This window comes from Calonectris borealis, chromosome 20 (assembly GCF_964195595.1).
Source record: "Calonectris borealis chromosome 20, bCalBor7.hap1.2, whole genome shotgun sequence".
NCBI lineage: Eukaryota > Metazoa > Chordata > Aves > Procellariiformes > Procellariidae > Calonectris > Calonectris borealis.
Window position 1 is genome coordinate 7,551,790 of NC_134331.1, and position 21,510 is coordinate 7,573,299.

A 21,510-nucleotide genomic window follows, 5' to 3' on the forward strand; every position below is an offset into this window, starting at 1 on the left:
CCGGTGGCAGGACCCCGGCGCCCCCGCCGCACCGTGCTCGGGACGCCCGGGGGGGGCGAGATGATATTTGCATAACCCCACCCTCATATAGATTTGCATAACCCCTCCGCCCCCATATTTGCATGACATGGCCCCGTCGATCTCCTTGTTTGGCCGATCTCGCTCCGCCCCGCTCTCCGATTGGCGGCCACCCATCCGCGCCCCGCCCCTGGGTATAAGAGCGGCGGGCGGGGGGGCAGCCGCGCAGAAGTGCTCGGCGCGGGCGGCGGGACCGGGCGGCGCAGCCGCTCCCGCCCCTCCCGCCATGAGTAGCAGCGCGGGTCCCGCGACGCGGCTGTGCCGCCTGGAGCGGGGGCCGGACGGCTACGGCTTCCACCTGCACGGCGAGAAGGGCAAGCCGGGCCAGTTCATCCGGCTGGTGGAGGCGGGCTCACCGGCCGAGCGCTCGGGGCTGCGGGCCGGGGACCGGCTGCTGGAGGTGGATGGCGAGAACGTGGAGCGGGAGAGCCACCAGCAGGTGGTGGAGCGCATCCGAGCCGCCGTCGGCGCCGTCAGCCTCCTCGTCGTGGACCCAGTGGCCGACGAGCAGCTGCAGAAGCGGGGCGGGCCGGGTACCGACACCCCCGCGGGCGGCGGACAGGCCGCCCTGGAGCCGGCGGAGCCCGCGGCGCGGGAGCCCAGCGCCGGCGGCCAGCGGGTAAATGGGCGGCCCCGCGGGCGGGGCCTAGGGCGATGAAAAGTTTTCGGGGGGAGGGGGTGATGTCCGGGGTGGGGGTCGGGACCTCCCGGGACCGCCCCAGTCGTCGCCTTCCAGCCGAGCGAGCGGGAGCAGCAGCCGCCGCGTCTGTCCCGGCCTGCCCCGGGCGCCCTGTGTGGTTTCGCTCTCGGTTCTTTCTTTTTTGCTTTGCTTTAAACGCGGCTCCCTAGGAGCACCGGGCCCCGCTGGGGCCTGCTGCTTTTCCTTTTTTATTTTAAAATATTTTTTTTGCTTAACATTTTTCTCTATCAGCCGCGTTGGGTAATGGGGGGGGGCAGGCGGGTGCACGGGGCTGCCCATAACCGAGCAGCCCGTCGTGTCCCGGAGCCCTTTGACCCGTCCTTGTGCTGCAGGGCCGGTAAATCGGGGTGAGAAAAGCAGCAGGGAGTGAGGGCGGTGGCAAGCTTCGATGTGCAGGTGAGCCCCTGCCCGGGGCTGGGCTGAAGGCGGCTGGTATTAACCAGCTTCAACATACAAAAAAAAAGCTGTGTCAGAGGGTATTTTTTGGGGGCTGTGACTGCAGGCGTTGGTGGCAGTCACTCATGCCCTGAGCGTGTCCAGTCTCTGCTGTGGAGTGGAGATGGCAGAGCCCTTCCCAGGCTGGGGGGACTGATCTTTTGATCGGTCCCCATGTACAGACAATTACTAATTCAGGAATGTTGGCCTTAAACGGCGTGTGGGAGTTAGTGGTTGCACAAACAAAGCGATGTAGAAAGGTGAGGAATTGAGAAATAGCTGACCTTTCCTGCCTGGAGCAGTTCCTAAGAGACGCTCTGGGCTGCAGGAGATAATACTGCTTTTTATTTACCCAGCAAAAACATATGTTTCTTGTTATGACACAGATGAAGATGGTCTTCCTGGGAAGCAGGCTTCTGGTGTCCCCAGGGTGGGAGACCTTCTGGGAGCTCATATGACCTGCTCCCAAAGACCAGCTGTAGTGATGACCAGTGGGATGGGCTGAGCCCCAGCTCCTGGTGCTGGTGAAGGGTTGCTGCTGCAGGGCCTTCCCGGTGCCAATGCTGAGCCCCAGGTGGATTTTGGTGCCTCACTGAGCTGTTGTCACACAAGGTTTTGGTGAGGATCAGGTGTTTTTATTAGTTGTGTCTACTATTGGACTTTAGCCCGGTGCCGGCTGCCCGTTGCCCCCAGTCAGGCTAATCCACTGCAGGGTACTGGTCTCATCCCTGTCTGGCTAAAGCACTGCTCCGGCACCTCCCTGGTGGGGTGGTTCAGGTGGGAACAACCAGGCTATGCCCCTGTCGCTGCCCCACTTGCTCCCCTGTGGCATCCCTGGTCCCTCGGGTCAGGCCCCATGCCGGGCTGCGGTGCTGCCCCACATGGGGGGAGCGTGCCTGCCCTCCTGTATGTCATGGTGCCAGTACTCCCTTGGGGCCAGCAAGACAGTCTGTACTGTCTTGTGCTTGCCACTTCCAGATCTCTCCATGGGATGGGAAAAATAAAAGGGACGTAGTTAATGTAGCTTGGCTGAGTCTCCTGCCAGGCTTGGGGGGCTGAGGATGTGCAGTCCCCAAGGGTGACAGGGCCCCAACACGCTGCGGGGCGGCCACCTGCTTGCAGGGGCTGTGCTGGCTGGAGCGATGCAAAGAGCCTGGGAAGCTTGAGATGCCCCATGGGCTTGGGGAGGCAGCCCCGGCTGGAGATGCCCCACAGTCTTGGGGCAGGCTCAGGGCGGAGCCCGTGCAGAGTTACCGTGGGTGGTTTCTCTCTCTGCGGGAGCAGGAAGTGGGTGACGCGGGGTGACGTTGCTGCATGGCCCCGGACGGTTTCTCAACAGGTAGCAGGAAATCTTGTGGCTGGGGCAGGGGCCGGTGTTCGGGGCAGGAGAGCAAAAGCAAGGAGGTTTGGAGACCACCCCAGCTGGGCGCCCACTGAGTAGGGTGGGAAGATGCCAGACGGGATGCAGAGCCAAACTGGAGCAGGCAGAAAGGGATTTCTCTCCGGCGAGCCAGGAACACACTGACATGCCTGTTCTCTGGCCGCTGGCAGAAAGCCGGTGCCTGCCGCCCCATCCCCCCGCAGCCCCCGACAGCCCTGTCCCAGCCCCGCGGGTTGGTGGGATTCCTCCAGGATCGCTGCGGTGGGGAGCAGGAGGTTTGCATGTGTCAGAGTCCTGTTTGCTTTACCAGGCTGGACTTGTCTTTATTTGCTTAATGAGCTTGGAGACCCTTGCTGCTGGGAGAGCTGGCCGGCAGTGCCCGTACCCTGCCTGGGGCCGAGTGAGGGTTTAACATGTTCCACCTTTGGGCAGGATCCAACCTCTCTCCAAACTCTGCATGGTCAGGACACCCCTGTGCCAGGGGACTCAGACACCCCCGTGGCTCCCAGTGCTGGGCATGGTCTGAGGAGGTTTTGGGGGGGTCGTCATGGGCACCCTTCTCATTCCTATAAAACCCTGGGCATGCAAATCCCCCTGATGCTGGGGTGGAAGTTTTGAGCCTCCCTGGAGGCACCTGGGGAGCTGATCTGTGCACCCCTCTTCTGCGGTGCTGACCCAGCGAGGTGACAGTTTTACACCCCTGAGGCCAGCCCTGCTTCCGGGGGCCCTGTGCCACGGGGACCGTCCCCAGCGCTCTGTCGAGTGACAGCTCTTCCTCCCCCCGCCTGCGTTTCCGGAATCGCCAGCTGCTCGGGAGTATCTTGAGAAAGTTTCATGCAAACCGTATGGTCTTAGCAGAGCAGCACTGGCAGCTGCCAGCCCAGTGCCCTGGCACGGGCTGGGGCTGCTTTTACCAGGGCAAAGCTTTTGCCACCAGCCCTGGGCTTCCTTCTTGCAAATTTAGTGCTAAATTAGAGCCCTCCCTGCCAGCAGTGCTCATCCCTCCTTGTAAAACCTCCAAGGGCTGCGTTTTGGGGTTTAACAGGGAGCAGATCCCCCCATTTGGGAACATTGCACTGGGGGTAGCTGGTGTCTAATTAGGAAATGAATTAAATTTCCTCTCAAGGCAGCTGCATGAAAAGCAGCTCCAGTCAAACGGGACGTGACAGGGATGCTGCGAGGAGGCTGCTTTGCATCCTCTTTGTATGAAGCCCGAATGCGTGCGCCAGATTTTGGGACCCGTGTGAATTTGCTGGCCCAGGCGTCCTCGGAGCTGTTGTGTTTCGCTGAGTAACCAGGAACCGCTGCTGCTGCTGGGCTTGTTGCTGCTTGTAGGGCTGCAGGGAGTTTCCTGGGACTTGGGGCTTCAAAAGCTGTCCTGAAATTGCTGGTGTGGGACTGGGAGCCAGGGAGTGGGTCCTGGCACACCGTGCCGTTGGGGTCCCTGTGTCTCTGGGGCCACTGGTCCTGCTGGGTGGCTGAAGGTGCTGGGGAGGGATTGTCCGGCACGCTCCTGGAAGGAGAAGGGTCCAGAGGTGACCCAAGTCCTGTTCCAGGGCAGGAATAGGGATGCGATGCCGCTGAGCTCCGTATCCCAAGTGGGCGTCTCTGTGGGCAGATGGCCCTCTGCCACCCTGGGTGCAGAGGAGGGGGATGGCACAGGATGGTCCGGCTTCCCCCACCATTCCCCTCTGCCGGAGGTTGTAATTGCTCGTAACGAGGCTCTACTGGCTAATCCGTGCCCCAGTGTGGTGGGAGGGCTCTGGCATTGGAGGAGAGGATGCAAAAGCTTATAGAAATTAGGGACATTTCCATTCTCCTGCTATCCAGCTTCCAGCCCTGCAGCCGTGGGGCTTCTCTGCATCCCGGGTGATTACCCCAAACCCTCTCACCTTGGGTTCCTTCTGGCCAGGGGGACTTTGGGGCTGGAGGGATGCCCTACCATGGGGTGCTTGCCCTGTGGACGGGCAGGATGCGGCCGCTGGAGATTGGATGCATTTATATTTTTCTCTCAGGGAGGCAGAACGGTGGCTGCTCGCAGGGTTTCTTCTGGCACGAGGGATTTGGGGAGGGTGAAGGTGGCCTGGCATGCTGGGCTGGAGGAACTGCCAGCTGCTGCCAGGGGGATGCTGCATGGGCCAGGTCACGGCTCGGCCGGGCTGCCCTTGCACTGGGTGCTCCTGCCTTCGCCGGCTGCCTTTGAGGGCTTGGTGCCTCCCTTGCTGCCATGACCTGTCCCCCTACCCCGGGGCATCTGTGCATCCTGCAAGGCTATTCCCCCCCCCAAATTCATGGCCCCAGTGTCTCGGGGATCCCAGGCTGTCAGGGCTTCGTTGGTATGCGTGGGAGCAAAGTCCTCCCTCCTCCTCCTCGCCCGGGAGCGCTGCCAGCACTGCTTGCCGGGTGCTCCCTCTGGCTTTGTCCTGAGCTATTGGTGTGAAGCAACCCCGTGGTGCTGCCAAGGGCACCGGGAGTGTGGGTGCTCACAGAGCCCGAACCTCCTTCCTGGGGCTGGGCCAGGGCAGGAACCTGGGGAGGTACTGCCTTCCTCCCGACTCCACCAGCTCCTGCTTTTTGGCCTTGTTTTGGGTCTTCCCCGTCCCCACCCTCGCTAGGGATTGCTGCCTGGGTGGAGGGTGCAGTCGCAGCAGCCTGGGCACCCTGTGAACCTGCTGCCACCCGGCCATGGGGACCGAGGCAGAGCCCGCAGCCCAGCCCTCTGGCACGGGAAGGACCGAGGGGCGGCCGGGGCAAAGTTGAGGTGTCGCAATCCTCCACCCAGCCAGGGAACCTGCTGCCAGTCTGTGAAGGAGATACCACCAGCTCCTTGGGTGCAGCCGGGCTGTTGCACTGGGCTTTGCCCAGCCGAGCCACAGGTGGAGCCTGCGGTGACCCAGGCTCACCTTCACTCGCTGGCAGACCCAGCTGGGTGCTTGCGTGCACCTCCCTCCCTGGGGCATTGGCGAGCGGTGCTGGGGCGGCAGCCAGCCTTGACCCTGCAGGAAGGCATTGTGCAAGAGGACGGGGTTTTATTGCAGCATTGGGCTTAGCAATTGCAAATGCATCACCCCGGCTCATGCGGGACCCTGTGCCACCGTGGCGGTGCCAGCACCCCAGGGACCAGGCTTTCCTGGCAAGGGGCAAAGGGAATTTCATGGTGAGAAGGGAGTGTGCTGTACGGGGGGTGAAGAACAGCACGGTAGGTGAAATTCCTGCAGTATATGTCCACAGTGATGCTATCGGTACCAAAGGAGAACAAACAATCTCAGAAGAAAGAATAAATATTAAACCCACCAGTGAGGAATATTTCAGGAGCTCGAGCGTGGCTTGGCTGTTGGGAGAGCCCTACCAAAGCCCAGGAGCTGGTGGTCAAAGGAGGATCAAACCATTTTGTATATAAATATGTAGAAATGGTGTTTGGCTGCTGGGGTTGGAGCAGTTCTGACAGCGCTGCGTGCAGGCAGCTGTTTCGTGTCACCCGGTTCCTCTGATGCTTCCCAGGCATCCCGCTGCCTGCCAGGCAAGCGAAGGCAGCTCCTATTTGCCAAACTCCTAGGGATACTCCTGCTTCCCCCGCTGCTGCAATGTGGGGAATTGCGCTGTTAATGGGCTTGTGGGGGGCTGGGTGCGGGGCCATGGCTGCCCTGGTCGCGTTCCCTGGCTCCGGGTGCTGGTGGATCCACAGGTCAGGATGAAACCGGGCACAAACAACCTGGGTGTTGCCTCCTGGAGAGGTGAATGTCCCACATCACGCTGCCCTGGTCGAGCTGGTTTCTCTGTTTTGCAATCACGGAGGGTCGTGCCGGGGCATTGGGGTGTGCTTCGGTATTGGGCTGCTCTGTCTGGCTCCCTGCTTGAGTTCCTTGTGCCCCTTCCCCGCCAGCAACAGTTTTGGAGTGGGGATCCCGCTGGTCCCACTGCTGGATTTGCCATGGAGGGGGGCTGGAGCTTGTGAGGAGTGATGGAAGGGATCTGCACCGGTCGCTGAGACTTCTCCGGCAGCAAAGGCTTCCCGGGTGGGGTGGGGGTGCTTCCCAGCAGCCTGGGCTGTGTTTCCTCCTCCACCTTCACGTGGCAGTTACAATCCTGATCCCAAAAGGAAGAGCGTGGTCTAGGGACAGACATAATAACATGTTGCCTTAATGTTTTGCTGCAATTAGCATGCACCTAATTAATTAACTAGAGCCCAGGTTCACAGGCTGTTTTGGCACCCTGTGTCCCAACTTGAGGTGTCTGTGGGTGCAGGTGGCCACCCAAGGATGATGTCCCTGCCACCCAAGCAGACAGCTGGTGGTCCCAGTGCTGTCCCTGCATGTTGGGGGGTCTGGGAGCAGCTTTCCCATGGGCTGTCCCCATTGCAGGAGGAGCTGCGGCCTCGGCTGTGCTGCATGAAGAAGGGCCCCAATGGCTATGGCTTCAACCTGCACAGCGACAAGAGCCGCCCAGGGCAGTACGTGCGCGCCATCGACCCCGACTCGCCGGCTGAGGCGGCGGGGCTGGCCCCCCAGGACCGCATCATCGAGGTATGCTGGGGCAGGGGGGGTCTCCCTGAAAAGCTTGGTGCTCTCTCGCATCCCAGTGCCCAGGAGGGAGGTGCCCTTTGCTGGGAAGGTGCGCGGTGTCCCTGGTGCCGGCAGTGACTCACAGCAGAGCTGCCTGTGCCAGCCTGCCGGTCCCCACCCAGGGGCGCAGCTAGGCGGGCGGTGAGGAGCAGCACTGCAGAGGGCTGGGGCTGAGGACTCGCTAGCCAGCTGTGGGTTAAGCAGTGGTAGCACTGTCGCCTTGCCGGAGCAGGAGTGTCCCTGGGCTGTCCCTGGGGTGGGGTGGGGTAGGCTGAAGACAAGGTGCACGATGGCCCCAAGCCCTGCTGCTGGCCGTGACTGGGGTGGGGATGGGGACAGGGTTTGTGCCAGGGGGCGTGGTGACCCATGAGGGCAAGGACTGGCTGAGCTCCAACCCTGCTGCTCACCAGGGCGTGGGGCTGCTGCCTCTTTTGGGGCGAAGCTTTAGGGTCCCTGGGGACCATGCTGTGGCATGAGGGCTTTGTGCCTTGCCTGTGCTGCCCATCTCGTTCACCAGCCCCTGGCCCATGCCCTGCTGTGCACTCCCTGCCAGCTTTGCCTGTATGATCCTGTGCTAATCACTCAGAGGAAAATCTGCTTTTAATGAGATTTTGCTGGCTTCACACCTCCTACCTGCGGGGGCTGTGGGCTGGCTGTGCTGGGGTTGTGACTGGTACCAAGGCTGGTACCCGGCCCCTCCGTGGAGCTCCCAAGGGATGGATGTTCCCTGGCCCCAGCGGTGACGTGGTGCCATGCCCACAGGTGAACGGGGTGTGCATGGAGGGCAAGCAGCACGCCGATGTGGTGGCAGCCATCAAGGCGGGTGGCGATGAGACCAGGCTGCTGGTGGTGGACGTCCTCACGGATGAGTTCTTCAAGAAGTGCAAGGTGGTGCCCTCTGAGGAGCACCTGGCAGGTGGGCTGGGCGCTATGCTGCAGGGAGGGGGGTTTGTGCTACCTCTGCCAGCTCTGTGTCACCTTGTCACCAAACCTGGGGGTGCTAGGGGAGTCCCCGAGCCCTGGGAGATGGAGGTCTAATCACCCTGGGGCCAAGCAGGGTCACCCAGCTTTGGCATCTCCCTGCCCAGCTAAGGGCCCCGTGCCGGGGCAGTGGGGCTGATGTGGGCTCTGTGGAAAGGCGGGTTTATGGTCCCGGGTTGCACTTTGGCAAGGTTTATGGCTCGGGGAGCGAACAGGCAGGAGCCGCCCTTCACTCTCCTCTGCAGCCTTGGCTCAGCTGCTCTGTGACTGTGGTCCCCGGGAAAATGGGGCAGGTCTTACTGGGGTCCATATCGTGGCTGTCATCGTGGGGATGTACCTGGTGCCTGGCAGCATCCCCCTGTGCTGGGGGGCTGGCTGTGAGGGGTGGGTTAAAAAATTTGGGACCCAGCCAGACCCTGGGCAGTGTTGGGTGAGTGCTGGCCACGTGCAGCCTTTGCTGGGCATTGCTGTGCCTGCCGGTGAGGGCTGACAGGTAGGAGGGGACAGACCAAATGCATCCTCACCCAGCGCCTGTATCCTCACCCTGCAGGTCTCTTGCCAGAACCAGTTGCCAATGGTGATATAGGGAAGGTAAGAGAGCTTCATTTTGCTTTTAATCCCATCTATGCCAGTCTCTGGGCAGCGACCCTGCCTGTTCAGGTGTCCCCCCTGCCCCTGGGTGGGTGATGCCAACAGGGACTGCAGTGATCCCAGGCTGCCACACAAGAGCAGGTGCCACTGGGAAGGGGACCAGGAGCCGCTGCCCCCCAGGAAGGGGGTTGCCTGGGGGCTGAGTGTCATGGAGGTGGCTGCAATGCCTCCCTTCCTCCTCCTTCATCTTCATGATGCTGTAGAGCTGGGAGCCCTGGTGCTGTAGGGAAGTAGCATCCAGTCCTGCAGCTGCCCTCCTCCTTCTCCTCCTCCTCCTGCTAAAGCCAGGGCAGTCAGGCCGGGGTTTAATCCTTCTCTGGATTGGGCCGCACTGAAGGTATTTATGAGCCTGGAGCTCGCAGGGGATTATGTGTGGGGAGGATAGATTTTGCAGCTCCCCAGGCAGGACTCGCAGCTCTGGGGGCTGTTCCCAGACCCCAGGTCTGGAGCTGGTCTGCTGACGCTCTCTCCCTACTCCCCCACAGGAAAACGGTGGAGAGCCGCGGTCCAACTCGGTGTCCGAGAGCCCGTCCAGCCCTGGGCCGCTGGCTGTGTCCCCTGACTCCAGCGAGACCCTCAGTGAGGTAGGGCTGGGGATGCCAGGGGGAGGCAGTGGCTGGAAAGCGGCGTCTGGGCGGAGCCCCCACCACAGGGCTGTCCCAGGGGGCACGGTGGGACTGACGCAGCCTCTTGCCCCCCAGCCCAATGCACAGGAGGGTGACAAGCGCCATTCGGCATCCGGCTCCCTCCTGGACCTCGACATCCCGCTGGCGGTGGCCAAGGAGCGGGCACACCAGAAGCGCACCAGCAAGCGAGCACCCCAGATGGACTGGAGCAAGAAAAACGAACTGTTCAGCAACCTGTGAAGGCCCCGGCGCAGGGGCGAGGGTCGACTGCCCCCCCTCCCCGGCTTTGCACCCACCTCTCCTGCATCCCTCTCCTTCTTGCCACAGGCTCCCGGCGGGGATGCTGGGCCACTCCCCACTACCTTGACCTGAGGGATGGGGCTCGATGGCCAGTGAGCATCCCCGCAGCGGGGTCTAGGCAGTGGTTTTAGGCTAGAGAGAGCCGGGGGGTGCTAGGGGGCTGCCCCATCCCATGACCCCATCCCCGAGGTGCTTCTCCAGCCCTGCCTTGAAGCCCTGCACACCCCCGTTGGCACAAGCAGGGGTTTGGGGGGGTCGGGGATTTGGGGTGGCCCAATGCCCAACACTTCTGATCCCTGCTGTTCCCTGGTTCTTCCCCCACCCCAAACCCCATCTCCATTTGAGCCCTCCCTGCCCCAAATTGCCCTTTAACTGCAAAACCTGAGGCTTTTAGTGACTTTTAGCAAACCCCTGCTCACCACAGCAATTCCTCCCTGGGGTGTTTGACCCCGCCTGGCAAGCTCCGTCCATGATGACCCTGTCCCTTCACTCCCCCAGGTCCCAGCGGGTGCAAGGAGGAACATAGGTGCCCAGCATAGCAGGGATCCCCCAGCACCCTGCCCCTGGGGCTGCTTTGGGAGAGGAGAGGGTGTCTGGAGGCAGCACAGCAAGCAATAATTATCTCCTTTGCTCTGGCTCACTCCTGGAGACAGAGCTGATCAGGGTTTGAATCCGACACTGTTTAATTTAAAGGCTTCTCAATAGACACTGTTTTTTTCCAAAATAAGAGTTTTCCAATCACACTGTTTATTTTTTTTTTTTTAAAATGTATTTTGTGGAAATTTTTCCTGTGGATGTTTTGTTTCTGTGTTTTGCGATCGGGTGTTGTTGTACTGTCCAGCTCAAGAGAAATTCTGTTTACTGGAATAAACCTTCCTGACTTCACGTGTCTGGTTTAAGGCTAAATCCTTCCGAAGCCTCAGGATGCATGGGGGCTTGCTGGGGAAGAGGTGGGTAACACTCCCAGTGGTGGGGGACACGGGGGCTGGTTTGGGTGCCCCCTCAGCACCCAGTGGGGCCAGGCCGGGGGTGTTGGGGAGAGACAGGCTGGTCCCAGTGTGGGTTAATACCTCAGGGTGATTAAAGGGCTCTAATCCCCTGGGGAGTGTGGAGCGGGTGGGGGTGGGGGGGAGTGATGTGGGGTTCTAATCTCTGTCTGCTGGCCTGGTTGGAGAGAGGCAGCTCTCCTGGGGGCAGCCCAAATCTGCCCCCAGCTCTTCTGGGTGGGTTTGGGGTGAGCCTGAGCCCCAGGGTTGCATCCTGGGCTGGAGGAAGGCAGGGGGATCGGTGGGGAGAGGGTTGCTTGTCCCTCTAAATTGATGGATCTTGGCCCTGTCTGGGGAGTGAAGCCAGGGAAAGCAGGGCAGAGAGATGTTTCAGCATGGGGTTGGTGATGGTGGAATGAGCTGGGGGCACAGCATGGTGGGCCAGGATGCCCCCAGGGGCTCTGCCACCCTGCCTCTTCCCAGGGCAGCTTATACACGGCCAAGCTAAGCCCTGCTGCTGCAGTGGGTAAGCGCAGGGGCACGCTGTGCCTGAGTGACTGAGCAGGGCTGGGCTGGTAGCATCATGGCTGTGCCAGGGAGGGTGGGATGGCAGCTTCCCGGGAACAAGGCAGGGCTGTGCTCTCAGCAATGGCCGTGGCATGCCTTGGACCCGCAGCTGCGGCCTCTGCCCAGCATCTTCGCTTCCTCCCCTTCTGCACACTCTGGATTCGTGCTCCAAACCCCTAGACAAGCTCCTCTACCTGAGCAGATGAGTAGTTGCAGAGGTCTGTGGCTAAAATGACCACCCAGTGACAAAGTGCCACGAGATCTGTGGGGGACATGCAGGCTGTCACTCCTGCTTGGAAGCTGGGGAAGCCCATTTCAACCTGCCTTGTCCCCCAAAGTCATATTCTCTTTGGTGGCACTGCTGAGTGGAGGTGAGCCTCTGTCCCATTTCCCACTCTCACTCCCTTGGGGCCAGCAGGGCATCCCTGCCTGGGACAGGGTGCGATGCTGTGGGCTGGGGCTGCCCATGTGGGGCAGGAGTGGGGGCACCTAGAGGATCTCAGGAGCATCTTTTGCATCTTTGCCTGGTCAGAGCAGCCTGGGGACTGGTTTCCTGTGGGAACCCTGGTTGAGCTCCACTGGGACCCTCCCCAGCCTGGGGGAGGGCCATGGCTCTGGGACAGACCCAACTTTGTTTTTGGTTGCCAGGGTGAAGGCTTTTCCCAGCCGGCCATGGAGGTGCCGGCGTTGCCAGGGGACTGGGGATACCAAGCGGGGCGCTTGCCGGCTCCAGAGTAACTGGCTGGCCACAGGGAACTGGGGAGGGCAGCACAGTTTCACTGTGCCCGCCTTGGCGCTGGCAGCAGAGATTGAAGGAGAAGACTTTTCCCACCTTGGTCACTTTTCAGGGGAGCAAATCCCACCCCAGCTACATCTCTTCTGCCAGTCTGACCTCGCTCCTCTGGTAGAGGGATGAAACGCTCCAAGGAAGGAGCACAGAGCCAGCAGTTTATCCGGCAAGTTCTGCAAATCTCATTCTGGGGGACAGAATTCATCGCTGCCTGCAGCAGGTGATGAAGAGCATGAGGATTAGTAGCCCTCATCATGGTAATCCCAGCTGGAAGTAGAGCTGCGCTTCACTTTATTACCGCACAAAGCTTTCGCTACAACTAAATCCACACTAAATACTTGTTGTTTAAAATACCATGATATGCTGTTCCCACACTTGGTTTTAATATTAGTCACAGGAATGATGTATTTAAATGAACTAAAATTGGATAACTAAAACCCCCAGGCCCTAAAAATACAGGGACAGCAACACTAAAAATTCCACAGTCTACCAATCTCCAATAAAAACATCCCTGGGCAAATCTGAAAGCTATCACCTGATACTTTGTAATAGCAACAAATAATTTCTGGTCTAGAACTAGCTATTACGGCTGCTATGACAGCGGGAAAACATGTCAGTTCTCCTCCTTACCTTCTCTCCTCTCTTCTCAGCAAGCTTCCCTGCTGTGGAGAGCACGCTGTGTTGGGGCAGGAAAGGTCAGGCTAAATAACTGCATTAAAAAGTCTGTCCAGTGGGAGTCAGGCAAGTGCCTCTCCTTCAGCAATAGATCTCATATATATCTCAGTGGAGGCCGGCTGGCTAACTCCTGTCCTAAAGGTATCTGCCTCCAGTAAGAGATATTTTTCCCCCCATTTGTCTTGCTGGAGAGCAGCGAACGGAGCCTCCAGGCTCAGCAGAGCAAGTCCTAAGCTCCTTGAAGAAAGGGATCACTACTGTGTCTCCTTTCAGTTGTGTTCTCCTTCTCCTTGCTTTCATAAAAGCAGTCTGGTAAAATGAAGTGCAATATCGCTTCACTGATGGCCTGAGGTTTCCAGGTCCACACTCTTAACAGGCAGCAGCATGCCAAAGCATGGTCTTGAAACTCAGCAAGAGGTTTTGTCTCAGCAGGCTCCTGCAGCTGCCAGTTCCCCCCATTATGCAGCCATCGTGGCAAGGAGGCTCTGCTCTAGTCTCGGTTGCTGACAGCAATAATTTTCATCACATTAACAGCACTTGCCCTTTGGTTGTGCTCACCCGCACCTGGGCCTTTCACTTCCAGGATCCAGCAGTGTTGCCCTGCAACCCACCACACCCCAGAAAATAGGGTTCAAAGAGTCTCTATGCCCTTTACAACTTCTAACCACCCTTTCACCGGCCAAAGCAAGCAGCCGAGCCCCACTGCTCCCAGATGGCTCTGGGGAAACCTCAGATTTTTGTCAGGTTTTTTACTCAAAAGAAAACAGACTGAGCTACCAGCACATGGAGACTGCCTCTGTCGAACTAATGAATCCTGCTCTAAGGGCAGTGGAAGTAGGAACAGTGGGTGCTGCTTGTCCAGAAACTGGTCGCACCAGGAATCAATTAACTGCTGGTGATTTTAGGCTCTGGTAGAATAGCATGTTAAGGTTATAGTCATTCCTAGACAAGCCTGTGAATTAGTGGCTGTTCTCCAGGTCCAGATTTCAGGCAGTATTCCTGGCTGGTGCAACAAGGTGCAAAGCTGAGAAGATGATAAAGTAACCGAAGGAGACAGATGAAAACAGTCAAGTGCAGCGTTGGCTCACTAGCGTCCTCCACACCCAGACCTCGCAACAGCATCCAGCTCCTCCCTGGAAACCAGACCTGTGTCTGGATGTGTCTGTCAGGTCTCCAGCACCCCAGCTGGCAGCTTCAGTTCAACGTAGCTCTTCTCCTCCACGTGGTTTGTCTGTTCCAGGAGCCACCGTCTCTCCTGGTCACTGACATCCAGCCTCAGCGTGACCTCTTGAAAAACACTGTTCACAGCAACCTGTACCACACAGACGAAAAACAGCTCAATCCTGGTCACAGGGCAAACGCTGCTCACCTTCTCTGGTAGAGGACAGGCTGTTACCGCACCTCCTTAAAATGAAGCTTTTTGAACATGCAGATACTGGCTTCATTTTCCTGACCAATCTTAGCCTCAAATTTGGTGATCCCCAGGTTTCTCACTCCTGCAAAAGAAACCAGAAAGAGAAGCATTTCTATTACCTGCTCGGCTGCCATATCTACAAAGGCACAGGACTCCAATTTCTGGGGCAGATGGATCCCTTACTACCCTGTCTGTATCACTGGGAATACGTGCTTCTAGATCACATCCCGACTGTACTCCCGTTCCCTTGCACTGAGCCACCCTTACCATAGGACATCATCATCAGAGCTGCCTCCTTGCCAAACCCTCTGCCTCGGTAGCCGGGCTCTGAAAGAGAGAGCACAGAAGTCCCGTTACGAGAGACAAATCAGCCATGCCAGGTACTTTTCAGAAGACGCTGTGACCCAGACCAGCAAAGGATGCTGATGAGGGCTGAACAGCCATGGTAAGGCAAGGAGAATAAAAAGCTGCTGTACGTAACATCTGCCTGCAGCTGGCTTTAGCCATGGTGACAGAGGCCCAAGCTAGGAAGCAGAACTTGACCTGCAATCATAATTTCAATCTCGCCCAACGTCGGATCCTCAGTGTCAGTGAGGAAGAGATTCACGTCCCCCACCATGCAGTCCTCATCTGCACACGCCTGCCCAGACCACTGCTCTGTGTCCAGCACAATGAAGGTGCACTCTGGGGAAAACAAAAACGTAGCAGCATTTTCAGGGCACGCTGAGAATTATTCACAAATTACTGAAGGATGAAATTAAAGGCATACAATAGACAGAGGAACAACAGTTTCCACATGTTAACAGTGAGGAAGAGCTAATAATTAGGCCTCCCATGCCAAGTGTGCCTGCTCCCATCCCTAGAAATATAAGAAATATTCTGAAAAATCTGTTGTGAAGGTGGTGTAGACACCAAGACTAAAAACAGTCTATTTAAGGAACACGAAAACTTTCATTCCATGACTGAGGTCTCCCTACCTTGTCTCACTCTGCAGCAAGTTTGGGCAAAGAATTGTTTGGTGCACAAGAGACTGAGACCTAGTGATTCACCTAGTACATATTATTTTTGCTTTTAGTAAGGCTTTTAATGCAGCTAAGACAAATGTTCCAGACAGAGGTCGTTGCCAGCCTCAGTATTTTGGAGTTCACTATATTTCTACCAGGCTTTAAGGGCAGCGATTCATTACCTGTAGGAGAACCAGGGAACCAATTCAGTCAGCACACCTCAACCAGGTAATTATAAAGTCATTCGATTTCTCAAGGAAAAATACAACCCCCTTCCACCTTTTTACAACGATCAGACCTGGGGAGTGTTGACTGTGCAGCAGCAGCTCAGCACATAATGCTGTGGGAAGTAAATCACTGTAATCTTTGAAAAACAAGATAAAAAACACACCAACAGCCCCGGACATTCTCTACTTCCCTGAGCATATACCAGCTATAAACAGAAAGCCAGTTTTAAGCTACTGTTGTAGAAGGTCTCACATCCCATCTGCTTCAGCAAGTAGAGCCCACTCACCAGGCACTCTCAGCCCACTGTGGGTCCTTTACAGTACAGAAGGGACCTGCTCACCACTCCCACCCACCCTTAGAAAATGTTTAAGATCCTCACTGTCTGCGTCGTCCTGCCAGCTGCGCTGCATCTCATACTCCTGCTCCAGGCTGAGTGGTTCAGAGGCGGTCAGACGCTGCAGCTCCTCTGACTGCATCCACTCATGGTACCTGACAACGGGACCCAGAAGCAGATCACTGCTCGAACTACAGCATTGCAGTCTGATTTCCACAAGCGCTCTAAGGATCAGGCTATCATAAACCAGTTCTGAAAACACTAGCCTGGCATTCATGGCAACGTAGAAGTATCCACAAGCCTCTCTCCTTTATCTAACACAGCAATCAGTGTTCTCTGTGGAAATTTAGCAAGTTTGTCCATCCTGTGGCTTTGCCTGAAGACTGCCCGATGCAAACGACGTTTTTAAAAATACTGAGCATTGAGTTCTGGTGCATTCTGACTGAGATTGATACAGCATCTCCTGGACACTGACGAAAAGACTAATACTGGTATCTTTGTGCTGACGTTGCAGCTGCCCAGGCCAGCACTTTACAAACTGCCTGCACGCCTGTTTCCAATTTATCAAACATCCACCTGGCTTTACACACTGAAGCATTGCTCTTCCACTCTCATTAGGGAAAGACATCAATGAACAAGAGAACTGTTGACGGTTCACTCACAGCCAGGTATTTCCCCTTCTGTGGGTATACAGTGGCACAGATGAAGTTATCTTTGTCAGCAGACCTGGCAAAGAGCACAGACTTGCCAGAGAGATCTGCTGCAGGGCACAAGGCAAAACTGGTTGCCTTTCAATGAGTGCTCTTTCCGCTGAGTGGTTCCCAGGGGGAGGAGGGCCCTGCAGCTGTCAAGCCAGCACCTTTTCCGAATACCACACTCCCTTGAAAAAGAGAAGTGAAACCAGACAGTGCAAAGGGTATCAGAGGAGGACACAAGTCACGTACCGGGGCACGTGCGCAGACGTGTATGGCACCAGGGTCACCCTCTGTCCTTGCAGCACAGTGTTCTGGTTAATCTTCATGGCCTCTGTACTGAGAGAGAGAGAGACCCAACATCCCACTCCACGTCTCCAGCGAAGCCAAGGGCTGGGACAACACCCCCTGGAGCCTTTCGGGAGCCAGCGGCGGCCGCTCTCACTGTGCGGAGAGGCCCCAGCTCATACCAATCCCCCACACAGCAACCTTCCCACATCCCCCGTGCTCCCCCCCGACCCAGGGCAGGGCTGCATCGGTGCCGAGTGCCCCCAGAGGCCCAACAGCAGCCGCGGGTCTGCCCTGACAGGGGCCACGTAACACTTCATGAGCCAGGTGGTGGTGGCGGCGCCCTGTTCCGAAACACCGCGGGCCTCGGGGATATCGGGGCCTGAGGAGAACCCCGGGGCCTGAGGAGAACCCCGGGGCCTGAGGAGAACCCCGGGGCCTGATGGGAGAACGGGGCCTGAGGGGATCCCGCGGGGCCTGAGGGGAGATCGGTTCTGAGGGGAGGCAGGGCCCGGGGCTAAGGGGAGCCCCGTCGGCCGAGAGGAAACGCCTACCTGCCGCGTCGCCCTTCCGCGCATGCGCAGAGGCCCACCCACCTCCCCTCCCCGAAGTAGTACGTTCTCGCCCCGCCCCTGAACCTTTCCCCGCCCCGCCGACTCCCACGTGACTCCGGCGCCCAATCGCGGTCGGCGCATTCGCCCCGCCCCTACCCCGCCCCGGGAGCCTGTCACGTGCGCGGAAGGTCCCCGTGGGCAGCGCGTGCGCCCTAAGTGCCCCGCGATGAGGGAGGCGGGGCCGCCGGCACGAGCCGCCGCCGATGAGGTACCGGCGTCCCGGGGGGGCCATAGGTGGGGTCTGGGGTGAGGCCTGGGGAGGGTCCCCGTGAGGGAGGGGTGAGGTCTGGGGAGGGGTCCCATGGGCGGGGGTGCGGGTGAGGCCCGAGGGGGGCCCCATGCAGGGCGGTGGTGAGCTGGAGCGACAAGGCCCTGGTGGGGGGAGAAGGCCGCTGGGCCACTGGGGGGAGGGCGTGGGGGCCCTCGGGCTCGTAGAGGGCTTCTGCGGGGCGGGGGAGTTTCCCTGGGGAGGGCGGGTTGGGCGAGGAGCACAGCCCGCTGCGGGGACAGGCAGGCCCGGGGAGAGCCGGGAAGTGGCAAGGCCGGGGGGCTCTGGAGGCCTTGGTAGGCACCAGGCCCTGGGGTAGGACCTCTCCGGAGTTGCGGTGGGTGTCCTGCACACGTAGGCTTTCCCCGGCCGTGTCCCGGAGATGTCTGTTAGCGTGGCTGTGGTCTTGCTGCTTTCTCTTGGTTTGTTAAGCTTGGCTTCAGTGACTTGAGTCGAGGTCTGTTATAAAAGAAGATGTTTGGCCTCTTCTTCTGAGGGCCAGTCTAGTTATGACCACAGTGAGCTGTGCTGCCTGATTGATTTCTGTTGTTTAGCGTGCGTGTGTAAGCTGACAAACTGGATTTTTTAGTAGTGCTCTTAGCATGTGAAGTTTGTGCTGATGATTTGTTCCAGTTGGTGTGGCTAAGTAGGAGCGTATGTAGAAGTATGAGGAATTTGATAAAGCTCTTAAACAATTCAACTACACCTAATTATTTATTGACTCTGAAACCTTTCAGAAGGCTTGAGTTCTCCCTCTCCCCTGTAATTTTTCTAAGACAATGTGAAGTTCCCCAAATACTTCTGCTTTGGAAACCTTGGTACATGTAACAAAACTTCTTGTTGTTTTTTTTTTCATAGGTCCAGTATTTTCATTTGTCTGTTTATTTCTTTACTTGAGATCATGAGGAGAGACTGTAGGCTGGTTTTTTACTGCTTTGATTTGCAGGAGGCACGTGCTCTCTAAAGTAGTAGCTGCGTGAGAAGCAGTGGTATGAGATCATCCCCAAGGCAGGCATTCTTCCTCTTGAGGTTTTAGTGTCTGAAACAGCCCCTCTGGCTGTTTGGAGAAGGTGAAGTTTGGTCATCACATGTTGTGAAAGGGCAGGGCCTTTTGGTTACTTTTGAACTAGTTTAACGGGAAGTTTTCAGTAGAGTATTGAACCAAGTGGCTGGTGAGTGGGGTATAATCTGTCTGAAGTGCGAGGTCCTGCTGAAATCCTCTTTTGTTCAGATGTCGAAAGACTGATGTGTAAAAGCTGACTTGTGAGTTCCTCCTCTTTCCGACAAAGCTAACACAACTTTATGATGTTTCTCTAGGTTAAAGGCAACAGAAGTTGAAAACACCCTCCTCACTTTGCTCCGAGTCTCCCCACCATCTTCAACATGGCTGGTGGCATTACTGATACAGGAGAGCTTTACTCTCCCTATGTAAGTACCGCTGTTTGTGGTTTTGCTCAGAAGTCTTTTCAAAATCCTCTTCTCTCAACGTTGTGTTTTCATTTCCTGGTTCCCCATAGACATAACCTCAGTGTTTGAAGAGATGATGGAGGTCAAACAGTACTTAAAAATGCTTGTACTTGGAGGGTTTTTTTATGTCACACAACCCTTTATATACTGTGAAGGGACGATGTCTGCTTAAAGTATAGTTCTAAAAGTGTTAAAAAGAGCTTCATGCCCCATACCAGCTCTTGCATCTGTCTACCCTCTTTCCTTGTATTTTGGTAATGTTTTCATCAACCCAAATTGTCACGTGAAGCTAACATAAACAGGGGGATTGTGACATGGAAACTATCCCACTTCGCTTCTCTTTTTTTACTTTATATAACGTTTTCCTCTGAATTTCTTAAAGTTTACTTATTTGTAACTGTTGTAGTAATTTGTTTTAAACCACTATACTTATAACCAGTAATCAAGATGTTTCTTCTTTGTAATGTGGTGTCCTGTGAAACTGCAGAGCCAATTACTGTTTTACCATGTCACTGGAAATACTGGTTTTCATAGCCGCAAGTGTTCATAGCATCAGCTCTTAAAAATAGTGCTTTGCATACACTTGTTTTTCTGAAGTGAAGTCACAGATCACTAAAGATAGAACCAGTCCTGAAATCTGTGTATTGGCTTTCAAATGCTTTAAAACTTTCATTCCCATGATAATGACTGAATTTAGAAGAAGTGGATATTAGGCTGCAGAAGTAGGTCACAACTGAGAAAATAGAGAACAAGATAGTAACTGGGATGTGTGGTCCCTAAAGGATTAGTGTAACCTGCTCTTATGTTGTTATGTTAGTATTGCATGAATTTCCTAGAGTCTAATCTCAAAGGCTATGACTCTCTCCCCTTTCCCTGAAGATGTCTAGCCAGACTGAACACACAGGCACCATTCTCATCTTTGCCTAGTTGACCAAAGTCAAGGAAAATCATCTGAGGTGTTTTTTCAAGAGTTCTTCACTGAAGAGTAAGTCATGGCCCTGGGCACTTGAGTTGTGCTCGGGGAATGACAGCTCCGCCAGCTGAATGAAAAGAACTTTCCTGTAAGGTGCAATGGCTGATTTTTTTGTCGTTCTGGGAGACTTGTCAAAAGATGAATTTGCTGTGCTTATGTCAGTGAATGAAGGGCAGGAGTGCTTGCAGGGTCTCTGGGGAATAGTTCTCCTGATATTAATTGGTCCACACCCAGAAAAGTGTACTCAGACACAGTTCTGTACTGGCTTTCCTCTGGAGAGACTCTGACCTATATTTAAAAAAAAAAACAAAAAAAACAACAAACACTTTTGGGCCATTTTTGATCTTGAGTTCAGCTAAATTTATAGCCTGGGAGGGTCCTGTCCAGGTGCACATTTATCTTTTGCCCTGAGCAGAAAAAAGCTCATTGCCAGAGAGGATAAAATGCTTTCCTTTCCAGAAGTAAAATCCCTTCTTCAGGGATCCAGTGCTCAGCTGCTTACTGGTAAAATGGCAAGCAGGCTTTGAATTAGAATTCTGTTTGGGTATTTCCTGCTTGACTAAGAATAAAGAACAGCAAGAGATTCTGAAAGGTAACTTATGTACATAGTCATAACTACTTAGGTTCAGGTCAGAAAACAAGGAGAGACCCTAACCCACAGTGTAGACCCTTCTGGTAGAAGGCAGTGGATTTGAAAACAAACAAACAAACAAGAAGCATGTTAGAAACGTGCTTTCTAACTTTAAAAGTTAGAAAGAAAAAATATATTTAAAAATAATTAGAAAAATGGAGAGGAATGTCAGTTTCTCCGGAAATGTGCTGACGCTTACTTTGTTCTCTTTGGTTATCAGTCCCTTCCCATATTTATTTCTAGCATGGGCTTGCTCCCAGTCTGCTTGCTCAAAGATTTTTCTCTCTCCATTTAAATGAGTACATATGTGAGGTGTCTTGGATGATCTCTGGTACGGCTGCAAACTCTCATGTTGGATTACGTGGATGATTGCAGGTTGGTCTGGTTTACATGTTCAACCTCATTGTCGGAACAGGAGCCCTAACCATGCCAAAGGCCTTTGCGACAGCAGGGTGGCTCGTCAGCCTTGTTCTCCTAATGTTCCTGGGATTTATGAGGTAGGACGTAAGTATGTGTCTTTAGGGGATTGGGGGGTTCAATTGGGTGGGGCTGTAAGGACAGCGCTAAGACTTTTGCTGCATTTCTGAGTGATCCTGTCCCTCTGCTGCTTGAGCATTGGTCCCTGCAGTTGTGTTGCCTGTGGACCTTATTTGGAGGGATGCATTTTCTGCCTGCCTGCAATGTGGTGCTACATCCCATTTCCTGACTGATGGGAAAGACTTTTTCTCCAGTCCAGAGCCTTCTGGGACCTTTCTCCCAGCTTCCTTTTTTCATACAGTCCTCGCTGTGGATACATCCCATGCTTGTCTCTGTCACAGATCAGTTCCCCAAACACTAATCAGGTCACAGGTGACACGGGGTCATT

At 55.9% G+C, this 21,510-nt stretch overlaps 3 protein-coding genes across 11 annotated transcripts in view; 2 read left to right on the top strand and 1 right to left on the bottom strand.

The window, feature by feature from the left end:
* Positions 1-251: 251 nt before the first annotated feature.
* NHERF1 (NHERF family PDZ scaffold protein 1) lies at positions 252-10,599 on the top strand. Of its 2 annotated transcripts, XM_075169699.1 has the most exons (6): positions 252-697; positions 6,956-7,117; positions 7,919-8,072; positions 8,688-8,728; positions 9,274-9,372; positions 9,490-10,599. In XM_075169699.1, the coding sequence occupies exons 1-6, from the start codon at positions 305-307 to the stop codon at positions 9,652-9,654; spliced, it is 1,014 nt and encodes a 337-aa protein (XP_075025800.1). In that variant the 5' UTR covers positions 252-304; the 3' UTR covers positions 9,655-10,599. The 2 variants fall into 2 exon arrangements, with proteins under 2 accessions (XP_075025800.1, XP_075025802.1); XM_075169701.1 differs by lacking the exon at positions 9,274-9,372 and having other exon boundaries at positions 258-697.
* Positions 10,461-17,288, bottom strand: NAT9 (N-acetyltransferase 9). Of its 2 annotated transcripts, XM_075169702.1 has the most exons (7): positions 17,247-17,288; positions 16,657-16,743; positions 15,758-15,867; positions 14,690-14,830; positions 14,414-14,473; positions 14,134-14,228; positions 10,461-14,044 (listed from the first exon to the last, which is right to left on the bottom strand). In XM_075169702.1, exons 2-7 carry the CDS (start codon positions 16,731-16,733, stop codon positions 13,898-13,900), a joined length of 630 nt encoding a protein of 209 aa, XP_075025803.1. In that variant the 5' UTR covers positions 16,734-16,743; positions 17,247-17,288; the 3' UTR covers positions 10,461-13,897. The 2 variants fall into 2 exon arrangements, with proteins under 2 accessions (XP_075025803.1, XP_075025804.1); XM_075169703.1 differs by lacking the exon at positions 14,690-14,830.
* Positions 17,289-17,423: 135 nt separating this feature from the next.
* Positions 17,424-21,510, top strand: part of SLC38A12 (solute carrier family 38 member 12) — a 49,313-nt gene continuing 45,226 nt past the window's right edge. For 2 of the 7 annotated variants that reach the window (XM_075169710.1, XM_075169707.1), the window contains exons 1-3: positions 18,896-19,002; positions 19,921-20,026; positions 21,021-21,142. Coding sequence is in view for 5 of the 7 variants with exons in the window: in XM_075169707.1 (XP_075025808.1) it covers positions 21,036-21,142 (107 nt within the window). In the remaining 2 variants the exon portion in view is untranslated. The other 5 variants (XM_075169705.1, XM_075169706.1, XM_075169711.1 and 2 more) reach the window with 5 other exon arrangements.

Bases quoted from the DNA above. Each gene is read 5' to 3' on its own strand.
- NAT9 (XM_075169702.1), bottom strand. From the start codon at position 16,733: ATGAAGATTAACCAGAACACTGTGCTGCAAGGACAGAGGGTGACCCTG. The intron at 15,868-16,656 runs GTACGTGACTTG...TCCCGTTGTCAG, and splicing joins ACGTCTGCGCACGTGCCCCG to GTACCATGAGTGGATGCAGT. The intron at 14,045-14,133 runs GTGCGGTAACAG...TGTGTGGTACAG, and splicing joins AAAAGCTTCATTTTAAGGAG to GTTGCTGTGAACAGTGTTTT.
- NHERF1 (XM_075169699.1), top strand. From the start codon at position 305: ATGAGTAGCAGCGCGGGTCCCGCGACGCGGCTGTGCCGCCTGGAGCGG. The intron at 698-6,955 runs GTAAATGGGCGG...TCCCCATTGCAG, and splicing joins CCAGCGCCGGCGGCCAGCGG to GAGGAGCTGCGGCCTCGGCT. The intron at 8,729-9,273 runs GTAAGAGAGCTT...ACTCCCCCACAG, and splicing joins CCAATGGTGATATAGGGAAG to GAAAACGGTGGAGAGCCGCG.